General features: G+C 41.6%; 1 protein-coding gene across 4 annotated transcripts in view; it reads left to right on the top strand.

Moving 5' to 3' along the window:
* The first annotated feature begins 4,359 nt into the window (after positions 1 to 4,359).
* Positions 4,360 to 27,432, top strand: part of CBFA2T2 (CBFA2/RUNX1 partner transcriptional co-repressor 2) — a 140,398-nt gene continuing 117,325 nt past the window's right edge. For 3 of the 4 annotated variants that reach the window (XM_019458777.2, XM_019458775.2, XM_019458774.2), the window contains exon 1: positions 4,360 to 4,542. In XM_019458777.2, coding sequence (XP_019314322.2) covers positions 4,509 to 4,542 — 34 coding nt within the window. In that variant the 5' untranslated portion in view covers positions 4,360 to 4,508. Of the gene's footprint in view, positions 4,543 to 7,759; positions 7,844 to 27,432 lie in introns of all 4 variants that reach the window. The other variant, XM_019458776.2, reaches the window with a different exon arrangement.

Below are 27,432 nucleotides of genomic sequence, written 5' to 3'. Positions count from 1 at the left end.
TGTTTATCGACTTTATTAATCTTTTCAAAGAACTAGAAATTTTGGTTTCATTGATTTTTATTCTTTTCTCACTTCAGTTGAGTTCTGCTTTTATCATTATTATTTCTTATCATCAGCTTGCTCTGGGTTTAATTTGCTTTCTCTTTCCAGGTTTGTTGTTGTTGTTGTTGTCTATTTATTTATTTTGAAAGAGAAACAGAGAGAGGAGGAGGAGGGGCAGAGAAAGAGGAGAGGGAGTCCCAAGCAGGCTCTGTGTTATTAGAGCAGAGCTGACGCAGGGCTCAAACCCAGGAACAGTGAGATCATGACCTGAGCCAAAATCAAATGTCAGATGCTCAACTGACAGAGCCACCCTGCCCGCCCCCTGCCCCCCCCCCTTTTTAAAAATAAGCTCTACACCCAACGTGGGGTTTAGACTCACGACCCTGAGATCAAGAGTCCCATGCTCTACCAAGTGAACCAGCCAGGTGCCCCACCACTGGACATCTTAACCCTCAGCCTTCTAACCCTATAATCTATTCTCCCCACAGGAGGTAGAAGCATATTTTCAAAATGTCATCAGGTTAGGCCACTAACCTGCTCCAAACCCTGCAAAATCTCCTGCTGGTCTTACAATGAAATTCACATACTTTTCCGTGGGTGCCAAAGCCCTGCAATATCTGGTTCTGCCTCCGCTCCTGGACTCATTTCCCACTATTCCTCTCATCCACACAGCTTCAATCATATTGACCACTTTGTGCCTTACGTCCGGGAAGTTTATTTCCTACTCAGGGCCTTTGCATTTGCTGTCCTCCCTACCTAGAACACAATCGCTCAGATATTCCTATGATCTGATACTTCATTTCACTATGGTCTCATTTAATGTATAATTTCAGAGCTACTTTCCTGCCTACCACTATAAAATGATAATCCTCATACCTCTTGAACCATCTCTCTCTCCCTTACTCTGTTTTTGACATTAAGTTATACTTCCACTTGTCCGTTTCCATAGACTAAGCTGCATGTGGGTAGCAGCATTACCTTATTGATTACTTTATCCTAGCACAAGGCATAGCACAAGATAAGTACTTGATAAATATTTTTTAATGAATAAATTAATTCTTTCCTTTCTTGAATATACTTCTATGACCCCCAACAGTATGTGATGGGAGGGATCAAAGGGGAGACTAGAAAGACTGTTATTTGCAGTCTCACGGCCCCTTGTGTCTATCTCTGCTTTAATATTTCCCTTATTTATTTAACAGATACTTATGGAGTTCCAACTCTGTCCCAGACACTGGAGATACAATGGTGAAAAAAGCAAAGTTTTTACAGTTCTCGTGGTCTACAGAGAATGATGTATAATAATTCAGAAATGGAGAAAATAATAGGTTATATGCCATGGAGAAGAGGTGCATGGTATTGTAGGAGTGGATATAAGGAGTTCTGACAAGTCTGGAGGGTTAGAGAGGGCTTCTCTGAGGGAGTACCAGATGAGCTGATACCTCAAGAGTAAGAGTGAAGTGGGGGTGGTTGTGTGGAAGGAGGAACATGGCTCCCACAGTTGAGGCTCAGAGCTCTGGTATACACTGGGTCTCAATAGGCCTGTCTGGTCAGCATGAGGGTGATGGAGATGTGGTCGCAGAAGTAAGCCAGGTCTGGCTAGGCAAGGCAGGACAAGTGAGTCTTCAGGAAGTAGAAGGCATTGTTCTTTTCCTCCACCTCTAGAGGGCAGCCCACTTACTGTTCCAGGCCTGGAATCTTCCTGATCATGGGTTTCTAAATCAGTTTTTTGCTTCAAATGATTTTGAGAATCACTGAATTAGGGACTAATTTCTCACTAAATGTTTGACAAATGAATTCATGCTTGTTGGGCTGAACATGGTGGCAAAACATTCTTTGTGCAGCCTGTGTGGGCAGCCAATTTATAGTATATGATCTTGGGCAGTTAATTATCTTCCCTTCTTCCTTGCTTCCTCCCAGACTTAATTCAGCAAACATTTCTTAAATGTCTGTGTCATAAAAATATTAAAAATGTTGCACAGTCATTATATCCCAGATAGCCAAGTGCTAAGTGAAGGCAAGGCATTATACAGCAGGATTCAAATGGTAATGGAATTAAAAAAAAATTTTTGGGGGGCGGGAGGGGGGTGCCTGGATGGCTCAGTCGGTTAAGCGTTGTACTCCTGATTTCAGCTCAGGTCATAATCTCATGGTTCTTGAGTTCAAGCCCCACATTGGGCTCTGCGCTGACAGTGTAGACCTTGCTTGGGATTCTCTCCCTCTCTCTCTGCCTCTCTCAAAAAAATTTTTTTAAAGTAGGCTCCACATCCAACGTGGGACTTGAACTTATGACCATGAGATTAAGAGTCACATGCTCTACCAAATGAACCAGCCAAGTACCCCAATAATGGAATTTTTTTGAGCACCTACTATATACTAGCAACCTCAAAACATGAAGGCTAGAGACTGGGAGTGGGGTGGGGGTGAGAGAGTGGGAAGAGAAATTTTTTAAAAAGTGCATATAATAATAATTGCAACATTTAAAAAATGTACCAGGACTGTGTTTTTCATGCAACAATCTTGTAAGCTATCATGAGCCACTTGCTGAGGCTCAGAAAGAAGAAATGACTTGTCTGAGGTTGTATAGATGGTAAATGTGGAGCCATGATGTATATCCAGGCTCTGGTATGTGGGCTCTTCGATTTAACACCATTTTAGAGTAAATATAATATATAGGTGTTGAAAATTATCCAATTATCCCCAACTTGGAGTAAAGCAAAAGAACAAATTCATGGAACTCCAATTTTCTTTTCCAGTTCACAATATGTGTTGGAAACCCTTTCTTATTACCACAAGTAGACCTACTTTTTACATGTTGCACATTATTTTGTACAGTTTATTTCACTAATTCTCCATGTAGGACACTCAAGCCAATTTTTATTTTTGTTCTTATAAATAATTCTGATATAAACTTCCTTCCTATGCATCTTTTTGTGAACATAAGCAAGTATTTCTTTGGGATGGGGACCCACAAATGGAATTTCCAACTCTAATGCATGAAATAGGGCAACTCATTGTTTTCCTGACTATAAGAGAGGTTGAACATCTATTTTTTTTACACGACTTTTTTTTTTAAAGTTTATTTTTGAGAGAGACAGCATGAGTGGGGGAAGGGCAGAGAGAGAGAGGGAGAGAGAGAATCCTAAGCAGGCTCTGTGCTGTCAGAACAGAGCCTAATGTGGGGCTCGAGCTCTGGAAACCATGAGATCATGACCTAAGCCAAAACCAAGATTTGGATACTTAACCCATGGAGCCACCCAGGTGTCCCTGAACATCAATTTTAATGTTTATTAGCCATTCACATTTTCTTTTCTGTGTATTGTCTATTCATCCTCTTTGTTCATTTTTCTTTATTTTTAAGTAATCTCTATGCCCAACATGGGGCTCAAACTCATAACCCTGACATCAAGAGTTGCATGCTCTACTGACTGAGACATCTAGGCATCCTAACCATTTTTCTATTGAATTATCTTTTTCTTCTTAATGTTTTATAGTTCTTTATTCTGAATATTGATTCGTTGTTGAATATGTTGCAAATATTTTATCCCAGTCTTTTGCTTTTAAAAGAAACCAAACTTTACTTATGGTGTCTTTGTACATGGAGGAGTTTGGAATTTTTAATCTGTTTTAATTTTAATTCCTGTTTTTGATTCTTTGGGAGGCAGCTCAAAGAATTGGGTCTGAAGTCAAAGTTTTGAGGATCCAACCCCAACTCTGCTTTATGTTAACAGTAACCCGTGGGCAAGTTGGTCGGTGGAAAAGCCCTTTCTGCATGTATAGAAAAGGGAAAATAATACCTCTCTCCCTCATTGTGAGGATTGACTGGATGAGTGTATAAAAGTAGCACCTGAAGATGATGAAGTAATACAACGGTTATTATAGCTAACGGTTATTAATATTGTGATGACATTTTAGACATTTATAACAGAGTAGGCCAAAAGGGGGTAAGTGACTTACCCCATGACTTGTTCAGGGCGACAAGGCCTTAATCTGGAGAACTCAGGTGTGGCGCTGTCCCCTCCCCCCTAAGCTCCACCCCCTAGGCCCTTGCCTCCACCTCCCGGCCTGGGTCGCCGCCCAGGCCACAGCCGGAAGCCCAGTGCCAGACGAGTGGGCCTTGCGCGTGACGGGCGCGCGTGACACAGGGGAGGCGGGCTTGAGAAGCTGGATGCGCCGGGATAGGGCGGTAGGTTCGCGCGGAAGGGGCGGGGCTTAGCTGGAGCGGGTCTTGGGGCCGGGCTTCCGTGTGCGTTGGTCGGGCGGGCGCGCGGCGGGGGCGTGCCCGGGGGGCGGGGCGGAGCCAACCAGGGGGGCGGGGCGGCGCGCGGCCTAACGGCAGCGTTGGCGGCAGCGGCAGCGGCGGAGCTGGGGCTGGCGAGCTTTGCTGCTCCAGGTCTCGCGGCGGCGCCTCCGAGGGACCCGGGCCGCGGGTGGAGGCGGGAGGCGCACGGCGGAGGCGTGCGGCGATGGTGGGCGTCCCTGGAGCGGCCGCCTTCCAGCGTAAGCAGAGCGGGAAGGCGGGAGGCTGAGGGGGGCGTGTGAGGGGCCTGCTGCTCCACAGGCGCCAGCTCCCGAGAGGCCCCCGGCGCCAGGCCAGATTGGGGAAACTGAGGCCCGAAGCAGGGCGGCAGATCCAAGGTCACGCGGCGGGCCGGGCCTTCCCGGGTTCTCGAGGCCGCCCGGGCGCTTCCTGCGCGGCCCGGAGGGCTCGGAGCTCGCGATGCGAATGAAGCTGTGGGGACCGCGGCCTCGGAGCCCAGGCCGGGCCGGCGTCCATCGGACTTACTCGCGGACAAGGATTGTTTTGTCCTCCCGGTGCTGAGGCCACTGAGTGTTGTTTCTGGGGGAGTATTCCACACGCCCAATTTCGAGGGGTGTGCGGCGGATGGTGGGGGAGGCGAGGATGGCCTCTTTGAGGGGGCCTGTTGAGTGCAGGCTCGGGGATCAGACTGCCTGGGTTCACATCCTGGCTCCCCGGCTCAGGGGATGTGACCTTGGGTCTTTCCTAACCTCAGTTCCATTCTGCAAAATGGGGGTGTAGAGAGCATTTCCACATCCCCACCCCCATCCCCTCCGCCACGGTTCTTGGGTTTGTGAGGCCAGTAGAATGCTTGGCACAGACTGGGACATACACAAGCGTGAAAGCTGTTATTACTGTAATCGCTGATAAATCTCATCCAGGGTGAACCTCACTCGGAAAAGCCCGAAATTGGGCTCTAGTTGTGTATTTGTTTTACGATTTTTGTCTTAGGTTAGTCCTGCTTTATGATCCAGTTGTTTTTCTTACCTCCATTTCTCCATTCCAGCATTTATCTAGTGTTCCTCCTAGAATTTTGAGATCCTGGTGTCTCTTAATAACAACAATAAAATTTTAATTGTTTCTCGTTACAATAGCAGTGATAGTTAACATTTTTTCAGCAGCAGGCATTTTGCATTCTATTCATTCACTGTTTCTTAAATCATCTATTAAGTAAAAAGTACCATTCTCAGCCATGGGAATATAACAACAAACTAGATGGACCAAACTCAGTCTTTAAGTTTAGTTTGGGGAAGGGGAAGACAGGTAAATGAGGAAAGCAATAAATCCATTTTGCATGTTTTCTCTTCGTTTAATCCTGGTGACAGTGTAAATAAGAGTTAAGAATTTCAATATGACCATTTTGCAGAGGATGAAACTGAGGAACAGAAGGAACCCTGTGATCTAGCCCCAGAGCCCACGTCCTTCACAAAAAAGGGAGACTTTACACAGCCTCTCTTCTTTGACACTCATTAGATACTGGATTGAAGAAATGCAAAGTAGATGCATCCAGCAATGCCTCTTCATAGTCAAGCCCAAAATCGCTGCTTTTCGTAGTTTGATCTGTTCTTGGAGCTTATAACAAAAGAGAGGCAGAGCTGACCCTTTAGGTCTAAGATGCACCATCTCTGTGAAATGAAAGGAGTTTTAATCTGAACTTAAATGTTTTATGTCCAAATCTCTTTCATGCAATTTTTAGTTTAAAATATGTCCCCAAAGTACAATTTTAGTTCTATTATGTAACAAAGTTTTATATGTTTGTTTATTTTAGTGTTCCTAAGACAATTCTATATTACATTCTTAGCATACTTAATACACTTTTTCTTTTAATCTGGAAGTATATAGTAAACTGAATTAAAATATTGAGAGGATTTTTTCTGTGAGGTTCCCGTGATACAGTTAGATTCAGCATTGACCATCTGCTAAGCTCCAGGCCCTGTGCTGGTGTAGGGCTTACAAAAATGAATAAAAGCAGACTCTTGCCTCTAGGAGCTTACCTATAGGCTTGATTGGCTAATGTTTTTAATGGAAGTGCCGGGCAGAGAATGTAGGAGCTCTGAGTCCTTGGAGGGGGGCGGGGGAGTAGTCTAGAGCATTGGCCTAAAATGTTTTTCCATGTTCTTTGTATTAGTAGATAGGGTTGAGTATGCACATACATGTGAATGTTTTAAGTTACAATTACATTGCTAATTAACTGTAGTCTATGTTAGGTACATTTTATAACATGCAAAAATAGACCTTTTTTGCAAAAGGATGATCTAAAGTGTGAGTAGAAGTTCCAATTATTGTTTTTTCACATGCTGGTGAATAATAACTGGGCATCTTAGGGGTGGGGACCTTTGGTCTTGTGGTGGGACCTTCTTCTTAACCTCTGAGGTTGGTTGAAATTCAGTTCTGGAGTTGTGCTGAGGTTGAAATCTTGGGGTCCAAAATCCTATTAGCTTTGAGACTTTGGGCACGTTATTTAACCTTTTTGTGCACTTTATTTTCCTCATCTGTAAAACTGAGTTGATGAGAGCCCCTGCCACATTTACAGTTTTGTGATGATCAGTAATATGTATGTGGTATGCATATGATAATATATGGGAGTACTCATACTGTGCTTGACATAGTGTTCTGTGTGCAGTTTGTGCCTGAGGGTATAAAGAAGACTTAGGATCTCACAGGCTAGTAGGGGCCCTGCACCTGTACGTGGATAAGGATAGTGCTCAAAGCAAAGTCTTTTGAGAATACAGGGTTGGCATAACTAATGGTTCTTGGAGGGTCCAAGTAAGTTTCAGATAAGGAGTTAACATTTGGACCAGCCTAAGAAAAAGAGGGGCTTTTTTTCCAGGAGGAGGAGGGGTGGACCTCTGGTGTGCTTGGTGAGTTGTTCTCCAGATCTGGACCTGCAGGGAACCTGATTGAAGCTTTTGTGTACCTTGTTGATAGGATAACAGTGAGTTCTGGCTGGACTTGTTCCGGCAGGGGCCAGATGGCAAGGAAGCCCATTCCAGAACTTTCCACAATACCGCAGCTCTTTTCTCTCTGGTGACACTTGACCTCATTCTGCCTTCTTAGTTATCTAAGAATATAAACTCCTAAATGTAAGCTCCTGCATTTTTGTGATCTTATTTTGCCTAACAAGGTAAGTGGAAAGTCCCTAAGGCTGGAGAAAGGTCTGTAAATTATTGGACTTTCAAAGAATTGTGAAATTACAAGTAGAATGGTAAATGACCACACTTGCTAGTGAACAAACTTGATTACAAATATGGTAGACTGGCCCTGTGCCTTTCCTAATTCAAAAGGGGTGAGAATTGTCGTGTTCAGTAACCCTTTCCTTATCTGGCATTTGTCCATTAGCATGAAAGAAGAGATGGGAAAGTTTACCTGAAAGACTTCCTGGAGGTTGAATTAGGTACCTTCCATTTGCTCTTCTAGGTCCTACTTTCCATCTGTTGCCTTTTCTCTGCCCTGGAAGGCTGACTTATGTGAACTACATCAAGAGCTTCCTTCTCATCTAAGGTTAGGGAATTTTAATTTCCTTTCTCCCTTCCTATGGGTGTTGCCTCTGGCTGGCTGTGTCCCTTGATTGAAGATTGCTATTCCTCGAAAGGAGGGTTCTTTCTGCCACTCACTCCTTTGGATTTGCAAAGTTTTAATTTCCTTTGTTCCTCAGGCTTAGAAGTGCTCTCACTAGTCCCAGGATACTACAGCTATTCCTTGTGATTATTACCTATTTGGTCCTGTTATTAAACCCTCCTTACTCTGGAGTGTGTTATCTTTCTTGCTGGGACCATGACTATGATTAAAACTTTTATACCTAGTTAATAGCATAACACCTCAGACTTTCACTTAGAGCTCACTCATATTCTGCACATTCTCCAAACAAAGATACCTGTCTGAGCCCAGCTCATAAGCAGATTTTAAAGTTTATTTATGTGTTTAAGTAATCTCTATACCCAACGTGGGGCTCAGACTCAGGACCCCAGGATCAAGCATTTGCATGCTCTTCCAGTTGAGCCAGCCAGATGCCCCTTCACAAGCAGATTTAAAAAGCCACAAATCAGATGGAGAGATGGGAGGCTATCCCAGGTAAGCATACTGACAATGAGAGACAGGGTCTCATCCTCTCCTGTGGTCCTTAAGTACTATGCCACATTGATGCATTTAGCCCTTTTCGCCTAAACTATTGGATAAGAAAAAAAAAAAAAAAAAAGAATACAATTAAAAGCACCATAATGTGTGACCACACAATCAAGACCTGTTAAATTTCAGTTAGTAGCCTATTTAAAAAGGCAGAGATAGGGGGCCTGGGTGGATCAGTCAGTTAAGTGTCCAACTTCAGCTCAGGTCATGGTCTCACAGTTCATGGGTTTGAGCCCTGCATCGGGCTCTGTGCTGATGGCTCAGAGACACTTCAGATTCTGTGTCTCCCTCTCTCTCTGCCCTTCCCCAGCTTGCACTCTGTCTCTCCCAAAAGTAAACAAAAAACCAAAAAAAGGCAGAGATGTGCATGATCGCGTATCATCATACATTGTCGATCCGTAATGGAAAAGCAAAATTTGGAGGCAGACTTTGGGTTTGAGGCCCAGTTCTGGGAAGTTTTTAACTTCTGAGACTCCATTTGTTTAATCTATAAATGAGGATAATTCTTGCCTAAGAATAATAATAATAATCCCTAATAGTCCATGTTTATTTTGGGCCAGGTGTCATAAACTTTTTGCCTTTTAATCCTCCACTCTTTTAGGTAGGTATATGTCCTGATTTTACAAATCAAGAAATTGACTCATTATAGAACTAGTAAGTGACCAAGCCCAGATTAAAATCTAGATCTTTCTGACTGCAGAGCCTAAGTTGTTGACATTAAAGTAACCGTTATTTAAAAATGTGTTAACTGGGGCACCTCACTGACTCAGTCCATGGAGTTTGCAACTCTTGATCTTGGGACTGTGAGTTCAGGTCCCATACTGGTGTAGAGATTACTTAAAAAAAAAAAAATCTTAAAAAAAAAAAAAAGTGGGCATCTGGGTGGCTCACTTGGTTAAGCATCTGACTTTAGCTCAGGTCATGATTTCATGGTTTGTGAGTTTGAGCCCCGTGTTGAGCTCTGTGCTGACAGTGCAGAGCCTGCTTGGGATTCAGACTCTCCCTCTCTCTCTCTGCCCCTCCCCTGCTCTCTCTCTCTCTCTCAAAATAAATAAATAAACTTAAAAAAAATGTGTTGGGGTGCCTGGGTGGATCAGTCAGTTAAGCATCCAACTTCGGTTCGGGTCATGATCTCACGACCTGCGAGTTTGAGTTTGAGCCCCACATCGGGGCTCCATGCTGACAGCTCAGAGTCTGCTTCAAATTCTGTGTCTTCCTCTCTCTCTCTGCCCCTCCCCTGCTCACGCTCCATCACTCAAAAATAAGTAAACATTAAAAAAAATGTTTTAAAAATATGTTGGCCTTCAGAGTATCTGGCTAGCTCAGTTGATAGAGCATGTGACTTTTGAGTTGTGAGTTCCAGCCTCACTTTGGATATAGAGGGTACCTTAAAAAAAAAATGTGTTGACCATCAATGAATGGGAAAATCAAACCCCTGTTCCTACACTCGGTCACTGTGAAGTTCCTACATTTGAAAAGTCATTTAAGGGATACCTGGGCGGGGGTTTGTTGGTTAAGTGTCCAACTCTTGGTTTTGGCTCAGGTCATGATCTCACAGTCTTGAGATCAAGCCCTGAGTCCATCAGGCTGAGAATATAGCACTTATAAGGGAAGGGAAGCAGTACTTACAGATATCTAAATATTACTGCACTACAGAACTTTTTCTGGTTGTTTCTCCCCTTTTTGAGGGTGATGTTCAGAACCTTTGTTGCCTCATCTCTCACCTCTATCCCATGGCAGAGTCAAAGTGAGCTGAAGGCTTTTAGAGTAATAATATTGCTACAAACTTTACTTAGTTACTTGATATCTGGATGTTAATTTAGAGTTGATATTTCAGTGAGTCCTAGTGTTCGAATTGGGTATAGGTTTTCCTATTAGGAACAAAGTTATCCTTTGATTTCAGTTGTTTTGAGAGGGTTATTGACTTTGGTTAATTGGAGAGTTGGGACTTCTTCACTTGATTTCTGTCTTCATCTTTGACTGTTGAATGCATTTGTGCTGGTTTGGAACCTGTTGGCTTTCCTGCATACAAATAGATTCTAAAAGTAAGCAAAGATCGACTTTAAGCTTGTTCTTGAGCCTGTCGTGGGACATGCAAATCTAGACTTTATGATTAGTTATTTGAATTAAAAAATGCTTTTAGGCAGAAAAGATCATTTAAAAGATAGTGTCCAATGAACAAATGCAGCACTAGGAACAAGATGGGTTAATATACTAATAAGTTCCAGGCTAAGGAAAGGATAAGGATAAGGAAAAAAAAGGAGGAAAGAGGTGTAAAAAAAAGATTTCTCACCTGCCAGTTTTATCCTCTTTCCTTAGTGTTAGAGTACTGTTTTGAGCCTCATATTATAGAAAGCAGTCACTGAATTGTAAAGATTTACTTCAATTCCTGAAAGCTTGAAGGCTAATGAGGGACAATCTCTCCCTGGTTATTTTTTCTACTCTGGTAAGATTACCAAGAAGAGGGGCCTCACTGTCGCTATACTAACTGGCCCCATGTGCAATATGAGCCAGTATATGTACATGTGACAGATCCTGTCTCTGGGTTTTATTATGGCTGGTTAAGTAGCTTTTTGCCTTTGTCTCTGGTTTCTGTCTCTGGCCCCTTGAAGGCCTTGAGGCTATCTGAAATTATAGGGGCTGGGGTACCATAAATTAAACTTGTGAAATGAGTCCATTGCAGATATATTGACTGAATGAATCTGACTTTTTTTTTTAAGTTTATTTATTTATTTTTGAGAGACAGAGAGCGAGTGTGTGTGCATCCAAGCGGGGGAGGGTCAGAGAGAGAGGGAGACACAGAATCCGAAGCAGGCTCTAGGCTCTGAGCTGTCAGCACAGAGCCTGATGTAGGGCTTGAACCCACGAACCGTGAGATCATGACCTGATCTGAAGTCTGACGCTTAACTTAGCCACCTAGGTGCCCCTGAATCTTTTTTTTTTTTTTTAACGTTTATTTATTTTTTGAGAGACAGAAAGAGACAGAGCATGAGTGGGGGAGTGTCAGAGAGAGAGAGGGAGACACAGAATCTGAAGCAGACACCAGGCTCTGAGATGTCAGCACAGAGCCTGACGCAGGGCTTGAAACCATGAACCTTGAGATAATGACCTCAGTGGAAGTCGGGCACATAACCACCTGAGCTACTCAGGTGCCCCTGAATCTGACTTTTAAGTCTTCTTTTAAAAAGGGTTCTTTGCTAAATTTTCTGCTGGGTGCTTTTCACTTAAGTCATCTCATGTAATTCTTGGAACAACCTTGGGAGGGAGTCAATATCTCTGTTTCACAGATAAGGAAATAAGACTCAGAGAACTTAAATAAATTGCCCAAGGTCACACAGTTAATCAGTAGCAGATGCACTGTTCAAACTTAGTTCAATCCTGGTGTTGAGTTTACTCATTTTACATTGAGATCTGAGTCCAAAATCCACTGTTTTTTACTATCACATGGCTTCTGCTTTTTGCCAACTAGACTAGAGGTTTTTAAACATGTGTTCCTTGGACCCCAGTGTTCCCTGAAAATGATTTCCCATCATCTCTATCTTCTGCAACTTTCTTTGCCTACCATCTTCTCTTATTTAAAAATGCCCTAGGAATTGGAATATGATTTAAAGACGACTACTGTACTAGGTCTTGGTCTTGTTCAGAGGTATCCTGATTGAAAGAAAAAAAAAAGCAACAGAAACTCTCAGCATCCTTTACCAATTCATCCCATATGTTTCCTGGTCTTAGCAGTGAAACAGATGATGGCAGTGAACATCAAAAGCCCAAGAAATGTCCATAGTAATTTTGCATGGCCCTGTGAGGAGCTGTCAAATGTGGATCATCCAATATAGTTCATGGATTTATGCAGTGAACCTTTTCTTTGGAACGTGTCTCCTTAAGATTTGACTCTGTCCTTCTATTTTGTATTGCCATAATTAAATGCAGAAATCAAAGTAAAATTTAGAATAACCCAGAGCTAGGTATCCTTCTGTCTGAATTTATAGCCTTGGAGTCGGCTAGACCTTTCAATTAAATTAGCTGATGGCGACAAATATGTAATCTGACCTCTCCAGCAGCTCAAGTGAAATGTTAATACCAGGCATAGCACAGCTCCCTTGACACACTACTTTGACCTTTTCCTCTCTTACAAATGTTTCTCTTACTCCTTTGTTAACTTAGCCATCTCCTTGCAGAGGTCATGCCTGCTTTTAATTTTTCGAAGCCACGTGAGAACAGACGTTGACCAGCAGAAATTTATTCATTTTTACCTTAAATCCCTAGAGCTACACTAATTATACAGTTTCCTCTAATTCCCATGTATTTTTTAGCTAGTTTACAGTCTCCTTATGACTACCTGTTCTCTGCCTCCCCTCTCTATAAAATCTAAAATACCAGTGACATTTTTCTCTACCAAAAATATGACTAGGTTTTTTGGTCCTTAATTTTGAGAAAGTGGTTATGTCTTTGATTTTTGTTTCTTTCTAGAGAAGTGGAGCCAACCTTGCAGGGAGAAGGCAGGCATAAAGCAAGCCCTCTTTGTGGCTGAGATTAAAGGTGGAGATGGTTTAGGAGAGGGAAGTTCTGAGTGGTGAGGGGAACAGGAAGGGAAGAGGTGATGTTTTAGTTCCTCAGGCATTCATTCTCTAGCCTCCTAGAAGTGCTTAGAGTTCAGTAGCTCCAGATTTTGTAAGCTTCACCTCAGTTTTCTCTTGGTGGGTTGGTCTGGCTAAGTGATTGTTGTTGTTGTCTTGTCTTGTCTTGTCTTGTCTTATTTTATTTTATTTTATTTTATTTTATTTATTTTTGAGATTTTATTTTTAAGTAATCTCTGTACCCAGTATGAGGCTTGAAATCACAACCCCTAGATCAAGAGTTGTATGCTCTATTGGCTAAGCCAACCAAATGCCCCATTTTATTGTATTTTATTTATTTATTTATTTATTTATTTATTTATCCGGTATTTTTATTTAATTTATTTTTTAAATTTATATCCAAGTTAGTTAGCATATAGTGCAACAATGATTTGAGGAGTAGATTCTTTAATGCCCCTTACCCATTTAGCCCCTCCCCCTTCTCACAACCCCTCCAATAACCCTCTGTTTGTTTTCCATATTTAAGAGTCTCCTCTGTTTTTGTCACCCTCCCTGTTATATTATTTTTGCTCCCCTTCCCTTATGTTCATCTGTTCTGTTTCTTAAAGTCCTCATATGAGTGAAGTCAAAGGATATTTGTCTTTCTCTGAGTGACTAATTTCGCTTAGCATAATACCCTCTAGTTCCATCCACATAGTTGCAAATGGCAAGATTTCATTCTTTTTGATTGCCGAGTAATACTCCGTTGTATGTATATACCGCATCTTTATCCATTCATGGATGGACATTTGGGCTTTTTCCATACTTTGGCTATTGTTGACAGTGCTGCTATAAACATTGGGGTGCATGTGTCGCTTGGAAACCGCATACCTGTATCCCTGGGATAAATATCTAGTAGTGCAATTGCTGGGTCGTAGGGTAGTTCTATTTTTAATTTTGTTGGGAACCTCTGTACTGTTTTCCAGAGTGGCTGCACCAGTTTGCATTCCCACCAGCAGTGCAAAGAGATCATGTTTCTCTGCATCCTCGCCAACATCTGTTGTTGCCCGAGTTGTTAATGTTAGCCATTCTGACAGGTGTGAGGTGGTATCTCATCGTGGTTTTGATTTGTATTTCCCTGATGATGAGTGATATTGAGTATTTTTTCATGTGTTGGTTGGCCATCTGGATGTCTTCTTTGGAGAGGTGTCTATTCATGTCTTTTGCTCATTTCTTCATTGCATCGTTTGTTTTTTGGGTGTTGAGTTTGATAAGTTCTTTATAGATTTTGGGTACTAACCCTTCATCTGATATGTCGTTTGCAAATATCTTCTCATATTCTGTCGGTTGCCTTTTAGTTTTGCTTATTGTTTCCTTCACTGTGCAGAAGCTTTTTTTTTTTTTTTAACGTTTATTTATTTTTGAGACAGAGACAGAGTGTGAACGGGGGAGGGTCAGAGAGAGAGGGAGACACAGAATTGGAAACAAGCTCCAGGATCTGAGCTGTCAGCACAGAGCCCGACGTGGGGCTCGAACTCACGGACCGCAAGATCATGACCTGAGCTGAAGTCAGACCCTTAACTGACTGAGCCACCCAGGCGCCCCAAGAAGCTTTTTATTTTGAGGAGGTCCCCATAGTTCGTTTTTGCTTTGGTTTCCCTTGACTCCGGAGACATGTTGAGGAAGAAGTTGCTGCGGCCAAGGTCAAAGAGGTTTTTGCCTGCTTTCTCCTTGAGGGTTTTGATGGCTTCCTGTCTTACGTTTAGGTCTTTTATCCATTTTGAGTTTATTTTTATGTATGGTGTAAGAAAGTGGTCCAGGTTCATTTTTCTGCATGTCGCTGTCCAGTTTTCCCAGCACCGCTTGCTGAAGAGACTGTCTTTATTTCATTGGATATTCTTTCCTGCTTTGTCAAAGATTAGTTGGCCATACGTTTGTGGATCCATTTCTCGGTTCTGTATTCTGTTCCATTAATCTGAGTGTCTGTTTTTGTGCCAGTACCATACTGTCTTGATGATTACAGCTTTGTAATACAACTTGAAGTCAGGGTTTGTGATGCTTCCTGCTTTGGTTTTCTTTTTCAAGATTGCTTTGGCTATTTGGGGTCTTTTCTGGTTCCATACAAATTTTAGGATTCTTTGTTCTAGCTCTGTGAAGAATGCTGGTGTTGTTTTGATAGGTATTGCATTGAATATGTAGATTACTTTGGGTAGTATTTACATTTTAACAATATTTGTTCTTCCTATCCTGGAGCATGGAATCTTTTTCCATTTTTTTCTGTCTTTCTCAATTTCTTTCATAAGCTTTCTATAGTTTTCCGTGTATAGATTTTTCACCTGTTTGGTTAGATTTATTCCTAGGTATTTTATGGCTTTTGGTGCAATTGTAAGTGGGATCGATTCCTTGATTTCTCTTTCTGTTGCTTCATTATTGGTGTATAGGAATGCAACCGATTTCTTTGCATTGATTTTATTTTCTGCAAGTTTCCTGAATTCATGGATCCTAGCAGTTTTTTGGTGGAATCTTTTGGGTTTTCCATATAGAGTATCATGTTGTCTGCGAAGAGTGAAAGTTTGACCTCCTCCTGGCTGCATTTTACTTTATTTTTAAGAAAACTGTACCCAGCATGGAGCTTGAACTCACAACCCTCAGTTCAAGAGTCCACATGCTCTACCCACTGAGTCAGCCAGGCGCCTTTAACTTCGTATTTTGACATAGTTTCAAACTTAATGAAAAAGTGCAAAGTAATATTAACGTTCCTATATGCTCTTCACCCTGATTCTCCAGATGTCAATGTTTTACTACTTTTCTATATTATGATTCCATTTATATTGCATATTACTTTACCCCAAATAACATAATGTATATTTCCAGTAAACTAGGACATTCTTACATAACTACAATACACATATCAAATCAAGAAATAATTAAAGAATTTTTTTTTAATGTTTGTTTATTTTTGAGAGACAGAGAGAGAGAGAGAGAGAACACACACATGCATGAGTGGGGTAAGTGCAGAGAGGCAGACAGAGGTTCCTAAGTGGGCTCTGTGCTGACAGCAAACTGAGATGTCACAAACTGTGAGATCATGACCTGAGCTGAAACTGGCCGCTCAGTTGACTGAGGCACCCGTGTACCCCCATGATTATGTATTCCTATTAGTTTTTCTTCAGTTACTATTTAATATTCTACATAGCATTTTCTTTTTTTTTTTTAAGTTTATTTATTTATTTATTTTTTAACATTTTTTATTTATTTTTGAGACGGGGGAGACAGAGCATGAACAGAGGAGGGTCAGAGAGAGGGAGACACAGAATCTGAAACAGGCCCCAGGCTCTGAGCTGTCAGCACGGAGCCCAACGCGGGGCTCGAACTCACAGACCGTGAGATCATGACCTGAGCCGAAGTCAGCCGCTTAACTGACTGAGCCACCCAGGCGCCCCTAAGTTTATTTTTTTTGAGAGAGAAAGAAGTACACAAAAACCCGTGTGAGTGGGGGAGGGGCAGAGAGAGAGAGGAGGAGAGAGAATCCCAAGCAGGCTCTGCAGGCTCTGCACTGACAGTGCTTGAACCCACAAACTGTGAGATTGTGATGTGAGCTGAAATAAAGAGCCAGTCGCTTAACCAACTGAGCCACCCAGGCGCCCCCAGAGCATTTTCTTAGCCATACTTCCTTATATATATTGATAAAGATTCTTATTTTATTCAGTAGGTTATAATCTGTTGTTTATTGTGGTGTTCACATTATCCCAGTAGGAGCCCCTTCAAGCTAGTTCTTGTATCCTTTGGACAGGTTTCTAACATTCTTGGGCTACTACTTTACTTTCTGGCACAAAAAGGTAATCCAGGCTTATCTTCTTTCCTTTTTTTGGAAAAAAAAAAAAAAAAAAAAATATATATATATATATATATATATATATATATGTATGTATTATTTAAAAATATATATTTATTATTATTATTATCTTCTCTTTCTACCTGAGCCTTGGAATCAGCTATTTCTCCAAGATGTTTCTCTCATAATTCCTGTTAATGGAGAAAATTATTTTGAAATCAAGATCTGGGTGCTATGTGTGCTTATTGCTGTGATAGGATTGCTTCTAGATTCTTTTAATGGACAGAGCTAGGAAATGTATTCGTATACATACATGTGCATATACATATACACACCCACCTCACTTTGTCTCTACTTATATCTATACATAATAAAAGTCATGAGTTTATACTCATGCCTCCAATACCAAAAGTTCATTTGTTCTTTTTTTTTTTTTTTTAATGTTTATTTATTTATTTTTGAGAGAAAGATAGAGAGCGAGCAGGGGAGGGGCAGAGAGAGAGGGAGACAGAATCCCAAGCAGGCTTCGTGCCGTCAGCACACAGCCCGATGTGGGGCTCGAACCCGTGAACCATGAGATCATGACCTGAGCCAAAACCAAGAGTTGATGCTCAACCAACTGAGCCACCCAGGCACCCCTAAAAGTTCATTTATTCTTTCTCTTTTTTGTATTTTTAAGTCTCTTCTCTTGCTAAGGGATAATAAACCTGCCTCACACAATCTACAACATTACTTGTTCCCCAATCTTAGAATATACAGAAAGTGGCTTCAGAATTGTTAATCCATGTTTCTGTGAAATACCAACCAAGTGGAGTTCAGCTGGTAAACCTGTTTGTTTCCAGATTGTTGTCGTCTGTATAGTGGGGATATATGGTTGTGTATTGTATTGAAAAGTTACTCTGGGGTAGCTCTTCAATCATTTAAAATGCAATTCAATGTAATAGAAATGAGATGTGTACTTTTAGGAACAAATTTATCATGTAATGCCAGACTTAGGTGAAAAAACAATTTATGTTGTATGGTTTCATTGTTTTCTTGGTGCTTCTGTCTTGGTAAAATTTCAGAATAACTTTAATTTCTTAGTTTCAAATAAATTTCAGTATTTTTGTTCACCTTTTGGGAGAATATTTGATTGATTCTCAGCAATGGAGTGTTTTCCTGACTCTAGATGAATAGTTTTTAATTTTTAATTTTATTTTTTTTCAGGTAAATAGTTCTTAAATTTCATCTGGACCTAGTAATTTGTAGATGCTGACTTGTTGGTTTTGGCAGGTAGTGAAAATTCATTTTTTTTTTTTTTTTTTAAAAGCAGAGTGATTTGCTACTGAGTGATTTGCTCTTGAAACTTCAAAGAAGGAATTTTGGTGTTCCAATTTTTCAAATATGTTTGTAGGAGAGAGCTATAGTTGCCCTTCTGGAGGGTTTGGTATGGAGAGAAGAGAAGGAAGGAACTAGATGAATGAAAATCAAGTAACAGTGACTACAGGAGTGAGCGCTGTCAACTGCTATTGGTTCCTTAGGAAGAGAAGCCCCTGCCTTGTGACCATAGCAGCAAAGTTCTCCAATACTGATAGACAAGAAAGAATGGTTTCTGCGAACACATGCCGTCTCGGTAAAACCTCCATAGAGAGGTTTAAACCCAGCAGTTGTTAGGAGGTTTCACTGAAATGTCTTGATTTGAAGAAGTGCTGAACCACATTGAGAGTAAATATTGAGGTAATTAAATTCCTCTCCCCTTTTTCCTGCCAGGTGTGTAAATGGGGTGGTTTATTTATTTATTTATTTATTTATTTATTTATTTATTTATTTTTTAGAGAGAGGGAGAGCACATGAGCAAAGGGCAGAAGGAGAGAGAGTCTCTAGTAGATTGCATGCCCAGCACAGAGCCAGACACAGAGTCAGGCACGTGGCTCAATCCCACATCCCTGAGACCATGACTTGAGCTGAAATCAAGAGTTGGGGGGTGCCTGGGTGGCTCGGTCAGTTGGGCGTCTGACTTCGGCTCAGGTCATGATCTCACAGTCCGTGAGTTCGAGCCCCACGTCGGGCTCTGTGCTGACTGCTCAGAGCCTGGAGCCTGTTTCAGATTCTGTGTCTCCCTCTCTCTCTGCCCCTCCCCTGTTCATGCTCTGCCTCTCTCTGTCTCAAAAATAAATAAACGTTAAAAAAAAAAAAAAGAGTTGGAAACTCAACCTACTGAGCCACCCAGGTGCCCCTGCCCTTTTTTTTTTTTTTTTTTTTTGTAGAGTAAGCTGCTTTATGCCCAGTGTGGGGCTTGAAGTTAGGACCCTGTGATCAAGAGTCACGTGCTCTACCCATTGAGACAACCAGACTGCTGCTCTTTTTTAAAATTTTTTTTATTTTTTAGAGAGTGAGCACAAGAGGGCCGGGGGTGGGGGGAGGGAGGGAGGGAGGGAGAGAGACAGAGAGAGAGAGAGAGAGAGAGAGAGAGAGAGAGAGAGAGAGGGAGAGGGAGAGAGAATGAATCTTAAGCGGGCTCCACACTCAGCCTAACAAGGGGCTCCATCCCTCAGCCCAGAGATCGTGACTTAAGCAGAAATCAAGAGTCGCACACTTAACCGGCTGGGCCACCCATCCACCCCCACTTTGTGTAATTTTGATGGATGTTGCTAAATTACTCTCTGGAGATAGTATACACTTTTTGTACTCACGTGAAGGTGTAGGAGATGGGGGAAGTTAGGAATGGGCTGGGTTTTGGGGGGTACTAAAAGCAGTTATGTTATTGGAAAATAAAGTACTAGGGGAAGAATAGCAGAAGATAAGATTAGAGAAGCAGGGAGGGGTCAGGGTTTTATGCTGGGATTTTATTCTATAGCTAGTGGAGAGCAATAGAAAGGATGAGGGAATGACATGGGTAATATAGCGTTCTAGAGTATTCTGGTGGTCGTATGAAGATGGATTCAAAGGAGCAAGACAGGAAGCAGCAAAATAATTAGGTTAATGCAGTAGCCTTCTTGTCAGACCTTTCATCTGTATTTTGGGTTTGGAAACCAGCCCTGTAATTCCAAAAGAGATACCTTATGCTAAGGGAGGTAGAGGAGATAAATTTAAAAGAGGAAGAGCATGTATCATTGAAGGTGTAGCAAGAAAGGCTTCACTAAATAGCTGCATTTTGATGGATCTTGGATTGGTAGATATGGAGAAATGGGATAAAGGAAATCATTTCAGGTCCTGAGAGATGGAATAAGCCAGGAGTTGGCAAACTTTCTATAAAGGGCCGAATAAATATGTTAGGCTTTATGGGACATATGGTCTCTGTCACATATCCTCCTTCTTATTTATTTATTTTAATGTTTAATGTTTACTTTTGAGAGAGATAGAGTGCAAGCAGGAGAGGGGCAGAGAGAGAGGGAGACACAGAATCCGAAGCAGGCTCCAAACTGTCAGCATAGAACCTGATGGGGGGCTTGAACCCAGGAACCATGAGGTCATGACCTGAGCCAAATTCAGACACTTTAACAACTGACTGAGCAACCCAGGCGCCCATTCCAACTTTTTTTAGTGTAGAACTTGTCAGCGACAGCCTTTACTGAAACAGGCTATGGGCAAGGTTTGAAGGGGGTGGGGTGGCAGATTGCTTTAGTTATCAACTCTTGGAATAAGAAAAGACGTCCAGCCTGGACGGTGCAAGATACTTACTGAGTAAAGGAGAGGAGTGTAGGCAGGTTGAGGCAGAACTGTGGAAAACTGAATGTTAGGCTAAAGAATTTATCCCTAGGTTAGGGGCATTAAAGAGTCACCTGTTACATTGACACTGGTGGTGACATCTTGCTTAGTGCTGTAAACTTACCGTATTAACAGCTACAAAAAGTCTTTCTGGGAGAATTGCTATAGATGGTTGTACTGCACATTAATACTGCCGACAGATTGCCATTAGCATGAAATACTGAGGTCTGACCTACTCACTAGGATGTTGAGTGTTTTAGTGAGTGGTTTAACATAAAAGAAGTTAAGGAGACTGCAAGTTAAGGAGGCTGCTCCTAGCTGGTTCAGTCCGTAGAGCATGTGATGCTGGATCTGGGGGTCGTGAGTTCAAGCCCCACATTGTGGGTAGAGGTTACTTAAAGAAAAAAGAGAGACTCAAGGAAGAAGAAAAAGAATAGTACAGCTCAGAATTTCAGGAATTATATAGCTGTTGCTAAACCTTTCAGTTTTTTGTTTTGTTTACTTCTGGTTTTAAAGAATAGGAAATAAATTGTACAACGGTTTGGCTTACTGATTAAACAGTTTCTCCAACTCTATACAGACTCTTGTAAGCTTTTGTTTTAAGCCTCTGGTTCTAGATGACTGGGACACTGGTTTTCCTTGGGGTGAGAGTCAGGATGGGTGGATTGGTGGTGTGATCAGAATTACTATGGGAGTTATTAGAATATCAATAGGGCACTCATATCTTGATCCATTCTTTGGAAGGATGTCCTGGTGGTTTTTGGAAATAGCCTCCCAGGGGATTCTCCACCATTTCTTCCTGGTTAACAGCCATTGTTTGGAACAATTTCTTTCTTTCTTTTCTTTTCTTTTTTTAATGTTTATTTAGTTTTGAGAGAAAGGGGGGTGGGGAGGGACAGAGAGAGATGGAGACACAGAATCCAAAGCAGGCTCTAGGCTCTGAGCAGTCTACACTGAGCCCAACGTGGGGCTTGAACCTAGGAGCAGTGAGATCATGACCTGAGCTGAAGTCAGATGTTTAACCGACTGAGCCACAGGTGCCCCATTTGAAACAGTTTCTGTCCTTTCCCTCCTGCCATCACTTTATATTCAGTGATGCTGGTAGGATTACATTCCTTTATATTCTAGCATTAAGGAAAAGTTGAGATGGAACTTGGTACCCTGTAAATACTTCTGACATATGGTGCATCTTTTGACAGCGAACATTACTAACTCATATTGTCAACTTGCTGATCAGCTTTTCCTGAGGAACTCTGGCCTTATGTTATTTTCAGTTATTGTTGGTTATAAACTTTGTGCTTGTGTTAATAAGTCAGCTTCTTCTCACTTTTATGAAACTGCCTTTTATCAGCACAAAAACATAGACAGTGATGGGATGATGCTCTGCTTTAGCTGCCTCTGTGTCCTTGAACTCAGTTTGAGCCCCTATTATGTGCACATAATGGGTACACAGACTTTTTGAGAAGTAATGCTCTAGATACAGAAAAGGCAAAAGATAAAGGGTCTTTGAGGTTCTTCTCATTCCACAATCTCTGCTTCCATGAATTAAAAGACAGTAAATCTTGAGGCAGGCGGCTGGCTCAGTTGGTGGTGTGTGGGACTCTTTCTTGTTTTTTTTTAAACGTTTATTTATTTTTGAGAGACAGAGCGTGAGCAGGGGAGGGGCAGAGAGAGGGAGACACAGAATCCAAAGCAGGCCCCAGGCTCCGAGCTGTCAGCACACAGCCCAATGTGGGGCTCAAACTTACAAACTGTGAGATCATGACCTGAGCCGAAGTCGGGTGCTCAATCAACTGAGCCACCCAGTCGCCCCAACCCCCTCCCTGTATTTATATTATTTTTGCTTCCCTTCAGTTGTGTTCATCTGTTCTGTGTCTTTTTAATTTTTTTTTTATGTTTTTATTTATTTTTGAAGGAGAGACAGAGAGAGAGACAGAGAGAGACAGAGAGAGAGACAGAGCATGAGCGGGGGAGGAGCAGAGAGAGAGGGAGACACAGAATCCAAAGCAGGCTCCAGGCTCCAAGCTGTCTGCGCAGAGCCCGATGCGGGGCTCGAACCCACGGACCGTGAGATCATGGACCTGAGCTGAAGTTGGACGCTTAACTGACTGAGCCACCCAGGCACCCCCCATCTGTTCTGTGTCCTCATGTGAGTGAAGTCATATGATGTTTGTCTTTCTCTGACTGACTAATTTCACTTAGCATAATACCCTCTAGTTCCATCCACATAGTTGCAAATGGCAAGATTTCATTCTTTTGATTGCCGAGTAATACTCCATTGTGTGTGTGTGTGTGTGTGTGTGTGTGTGTGCGTGTGTGTGTGTATATATACATATATATATATATATATATATATATACACACCATATTTTCTTTATCCATTCATCCATCGATGGACATTTGGGCTCTTTCCATACTTTGGCTATTGTGGATAGTGCTGCTATAAACATGGGGGTGCATGTGTCGCTTGGAAACAGCACACCTGTATCCCTTGGATAAATACCTAGTAGTGCAATTGCTGGGTCATAGGGTAGTTCTATTTTTAATTTTGTTGAGGAACCTCCATACTGGTTTCCAGAGTGGCTGCACCAGTTTGCATTCCCACCAGCAATGCAAAAGAGATCCTCTTTCTCCGCATCCTTTCCAACATCTGTTGTTGCCTGAGTTGTTAATGTTAGCCATTCTGACAGGTGTGAGGTGGTATCTCCCTCATTTCTATTTTTTAAAGCAATTGAAATTCTAGGGTTTTTAAAAATTTCTTAAGATTTTTTTTTTTTTTTTTTTAAGTAATCTCTACACCCACCATGGGGCTCGAACTTACAACCCCAAGATCAAGAATTCCATGCTCTAGTGCCTGAGCCAGCCAGGCACCCCAAGATTCCCCAATTTTTATTTATTTATTTATTAAAAAAATTTTTTTTAAATGTTTATTTATTTTTGAGACAGAGACACAGCATGAACAGGGGAGGGTCAGAGAGAGGGAGACACAGAATCCAAAGCAGGCTACAGGCTCCAAGCTGTCAGCACAGAGCCCGACGCGGGGCTCGAACTCACAGACTGTGAGATCATGACCTGAGCTGAAGTCGGATGCTTGACCGACTGAGCCACCCAGGCGCCCCTTAAAATTCCCCAATTTTTAAAAGTACATGTTGGTTGTGGCAGTGAAGGCTATAATACGCAGTGATCAAAGCTTTTTTGATTATAGCCCATATTCATAAATGCCAATTTGTAACTAAATGTGACAGGATTATCTGGATGGTTGATAGGGGTTTATAAACCAAGAGGGGTTTATTTAAACTTCTATCAAAAATGGAAAATGGGTATCCCATTAGGGTTTAATTGGTTGACTAGCTTTTAAGCTTGGATGCTGCTGAAGTTAATTTATTGTGTGAGAGATAAGCTGAGTGTGGAGTACAAACTTGTTTTAGGAAAAGGATCTCTTTGTAGGTTTATTCATTTGCCAGATCAATCCTGTTTATATGTGAACCTTCTTGATTCCAGGGAAAACAGGCAGACAATCCATGCGAATTAAATATTAGAACATGACAGATTGATTTTGATCCCACAGATTAAGGAGGAAAAGAAGGCTTTAGGTTTTATTAAATTTATCCTGAATGATGATGTTTTATTTTATTTATTTATTTATTTTTAATTTTTTTAATGTTTATTTATTTTTGAGACAGAGAGAGACAGAGCATGAATGGGGGAGGGTCAGAGAGAGGGAGACACAGAATCTGAAACAGGCTCCAGGCTCTGAACTGTCAGCACAGAGCCTGACGCGGGGCTCGAACTCACGTACCGCAAGATCGTGACCTGGGCCGAAGTCGGCCGCTTAACCGACTGAGCCACCCAGGCGCCCCGATGATATTTTAAAAAAGAAACTTTTGTGGAAAGATCTGTCAGTAACAGATGAGTAAATTTTTCTTATTTAAATAGGTTCTTGTATCTAAATAGACAGTATGGCATATTGAGAAAGCATCTTTGGGTTTGTTTTCTCAACACGTGGATTCTAGTTTATAGGTGACTGAAGATGTGGCTTTATAATTTACTTAATCATGAGTTATATTTTAAATGAAAATAATTTTTTTAAGTTTATTCATTTTAGGGGCACCTGGGTGACTCAGTTGGTTGAGCATCCGACTCTTGATTTTGGCTCAGGTCGTGATCTCATGGTAAGATCGAGTCCTGCGTTGGGCTCTGTGCTGATAGGGCAGAACCTGCTTAGGATTCTCTCCCCCGTCCCTCCCTCACTTTCTCCCTCACTGCCTCGCTCAAAATAAGTAAACTTAAAAAAATAAATAAAGGGGTGCCTGGGTGGCTCAGTCGGCTAAGCATCTGACTTCAACTCAGGTCATGATCTCGTGCTTCCTGGGTTCGTGCCTCACATTGGGCTCTGTGCTGACAGCTCAGAGCCTGGAGCCTGCTTTCGGATTCTGTGTCTCCCTATCTCTCTGCCCCTCCCCTGCTCACGCTCTGTTTCTGTCTCAAAAATGAATAAACGTTAAAAAAATTAAAAATAATTAAAGTTTATTCATTTTTGAGAGAGCGCTTGAGTGGGGAGGGGCAGAAGGAGAATCCCAAGTTGGCTGAACTGTCAGCTCAGAACTGGACACGGGGTTCAATCTCATGACCTGAGCTGAAATCAAGAGTCAGACATGTAACTGACAGCCACCCAGGCACCCTGAAAATAATTTTTTAATAAAAAAATAATTTTGCTGTAGCTATTAATAGAAGGATGTTTAAAAGATAAATGAAATATTAGTTGAAATAGCTGTTTAGAAGATTGCTTGACAGTGTTTATCTTTTCCTGTAATTTTTCTCTCTTTATGCAAAATTTCTAAATAATTTTTTAAAGTTTATCTATTTATTTTGAGAGAAAGGGAGAGAGAGATCAGGGGAGGGCCAGAGGGAGGGAGAGGGAGAGAGAGAATCCCAAGCAGGCTCTGCACTGTCAGCATGGAGCCTGATGTGGGGCTCGAACCTGTGAACTATAAGATCATGGACGGAGCCAAAACCAAGGGTTTGGATGCTTGACTGACTGAGCCACACTGAGTGCCCCTATGCAAGGTTTTTATTAAAAAAAAAAAATAAATAAATCATATGGGGCGCCTGGGTGGCTCAGTCAGTTAAGCGTCCGACTTCAGCTCAGGTCATGATCTCATGGTCTGTGAGTTCGAGCCCCGCGTCGGGCTCTGGGCTGACAGCTCAGAGCCTGGAGCCTGCTTCAGATTCTGTGTCTCCCTCTCTCTCTGCCCCCTCCCCTGCTCATGCTCTGTCTCTCTGTCTCAAAAATAAATAAAAACATTAAAAAAAATTAAAAAAAAATCATAAATGTACAGCTCAATGAATTTTCACAAACTGATCATACTTATGTAAGTGCTATCCAGATCAAGAAATAGAACATTAACACTATATGCTAACTAACTTGGATGTAAATTTAAAAAAAAGTTTCAAAAGACTTTCACACACATTAAAAATATTTTACTCATCAAACCTATTTTTTAAAAAAAGAAATAGAACATTAACAGCAACTACTTGAGAAGCTCATCTCTCACCTGCAAGTTACTGTCCTTCCCTCTCCCCCAGAGTAACCAATATCCTGACCTCTTCATCATTCATTATTTTTAATTAATTAATCTATTTATTTTTATGCAGTTTTTTTATGTTTCTGTTCTACTGATTGTTTAATTTATTATTATTTTTTTTTATTTAGAGAAAGAGCTCGCACAAGTTGGGGACAGGGTGAGGGAGAGAATCGCAAGCAGGCTGTGCTGTTAGCGCAGAGCCTGACATGGGCCTCGATCTCATGAACCATGACATCATGACCTGAGCTGAAATCAAGTATCAGATGCTTAACTGACTGAGTCATCCAGGCACCCCAGTTTTGTTTTTTGAAAAAATGAACATGATATATAAATAATCACATACTGTGTTTTCTTCTCTATCTGGCTTCATTTGCTCAACAATAATGACACATGTTCTTGTGTTAATAATTCCTTCTCATTGCTGTGTAGAATTCCACTGTAAAAATAGACCACAGTTTGTCCATCCTGTTGTTGACAGATATTTTGATTGTTTCCAGTTTGGGGTTATTAAGAATACTGTTGCAGGAACATTCTTCTATATCTGGGTATATGTATGTATGTCTTTCTGTTGGGAGTGGAATTGGAGGGTCACTGATGATGTGTATGTTTAGCTTTAGTAGATAACTGCCAAAAAGTTTTCCAGAGTTGTTGTATCAGTTTATACTTGCATCAGCAGTCTGTAAGAATTCCATTTGTTCTACATTTTCACCAGTCTTTTTTTTTTTTTTTTAAGTTTATTTATTTATTTTGAGAGAGCAAGTGGGAGAGGGGTAGAGAGAGGGGGGGGAGACAGAGATTCCCAAGCAGGCTCCGCACTGTCAGTAAGGTTCTCCATGTAGGTCTCAACCCCGTGAACCATGAGATCATGACCTGAGCTGAAACGGAGAATCAGATGCTTAATTGACTGAGCCACTCAGGTGCCCCCTCACCAGTCTTTAACATTTGCCGAGCCTCTTCTTTGTACGAGGTCCGAGGGATGCAGTAGTGAACAAAGTGAAGCCATCACAGATCTTGAAATTTAATGTGATTAAAAATATATTTTATACCCACTTGTTTAGTTAGGTAGCGGTAAAGTATTAAAAGGTGTGTTAGATAGAAGAGGGTGATAGGGAGTGCTATCAGTGGTTGAGAAAGACTTCTGATGAAGTGCCATTTGAGCAAAAATCTGAAGGAAATGAAGGAAGTAAGCTAGCCGTGTGGACATCTGGGAGGGGAGGAGTCTGGACAAAGGGAATAGCAAGTGTCAGTACCCTGAGGTGAGAGCATGCTTGATGCATTCACAAAACAGCAAGGAGGCTAGTAAGA

The sequence above is a fragment of the Panthera pardus genome, unplaced genomic scaffold, assembly GCF_024362965.1.
Source record: "Panthera pardus isolate Hobbes unplaced genomic scaffold, ASM2436296v1 HiC_scaffold_25, whole genome shotgun sequence".
Lineage (NCBI taxonomy): Eukaryota > Metazoa > Chordata > Mammalia > Carnivora > Felidae > Panthera > Panthera pardus.
The sequence above is the reverse complement of the archived record's forward strand: the minus strand, read 5'-3'. Positions and strand labels throughout refer to the sequence as shown.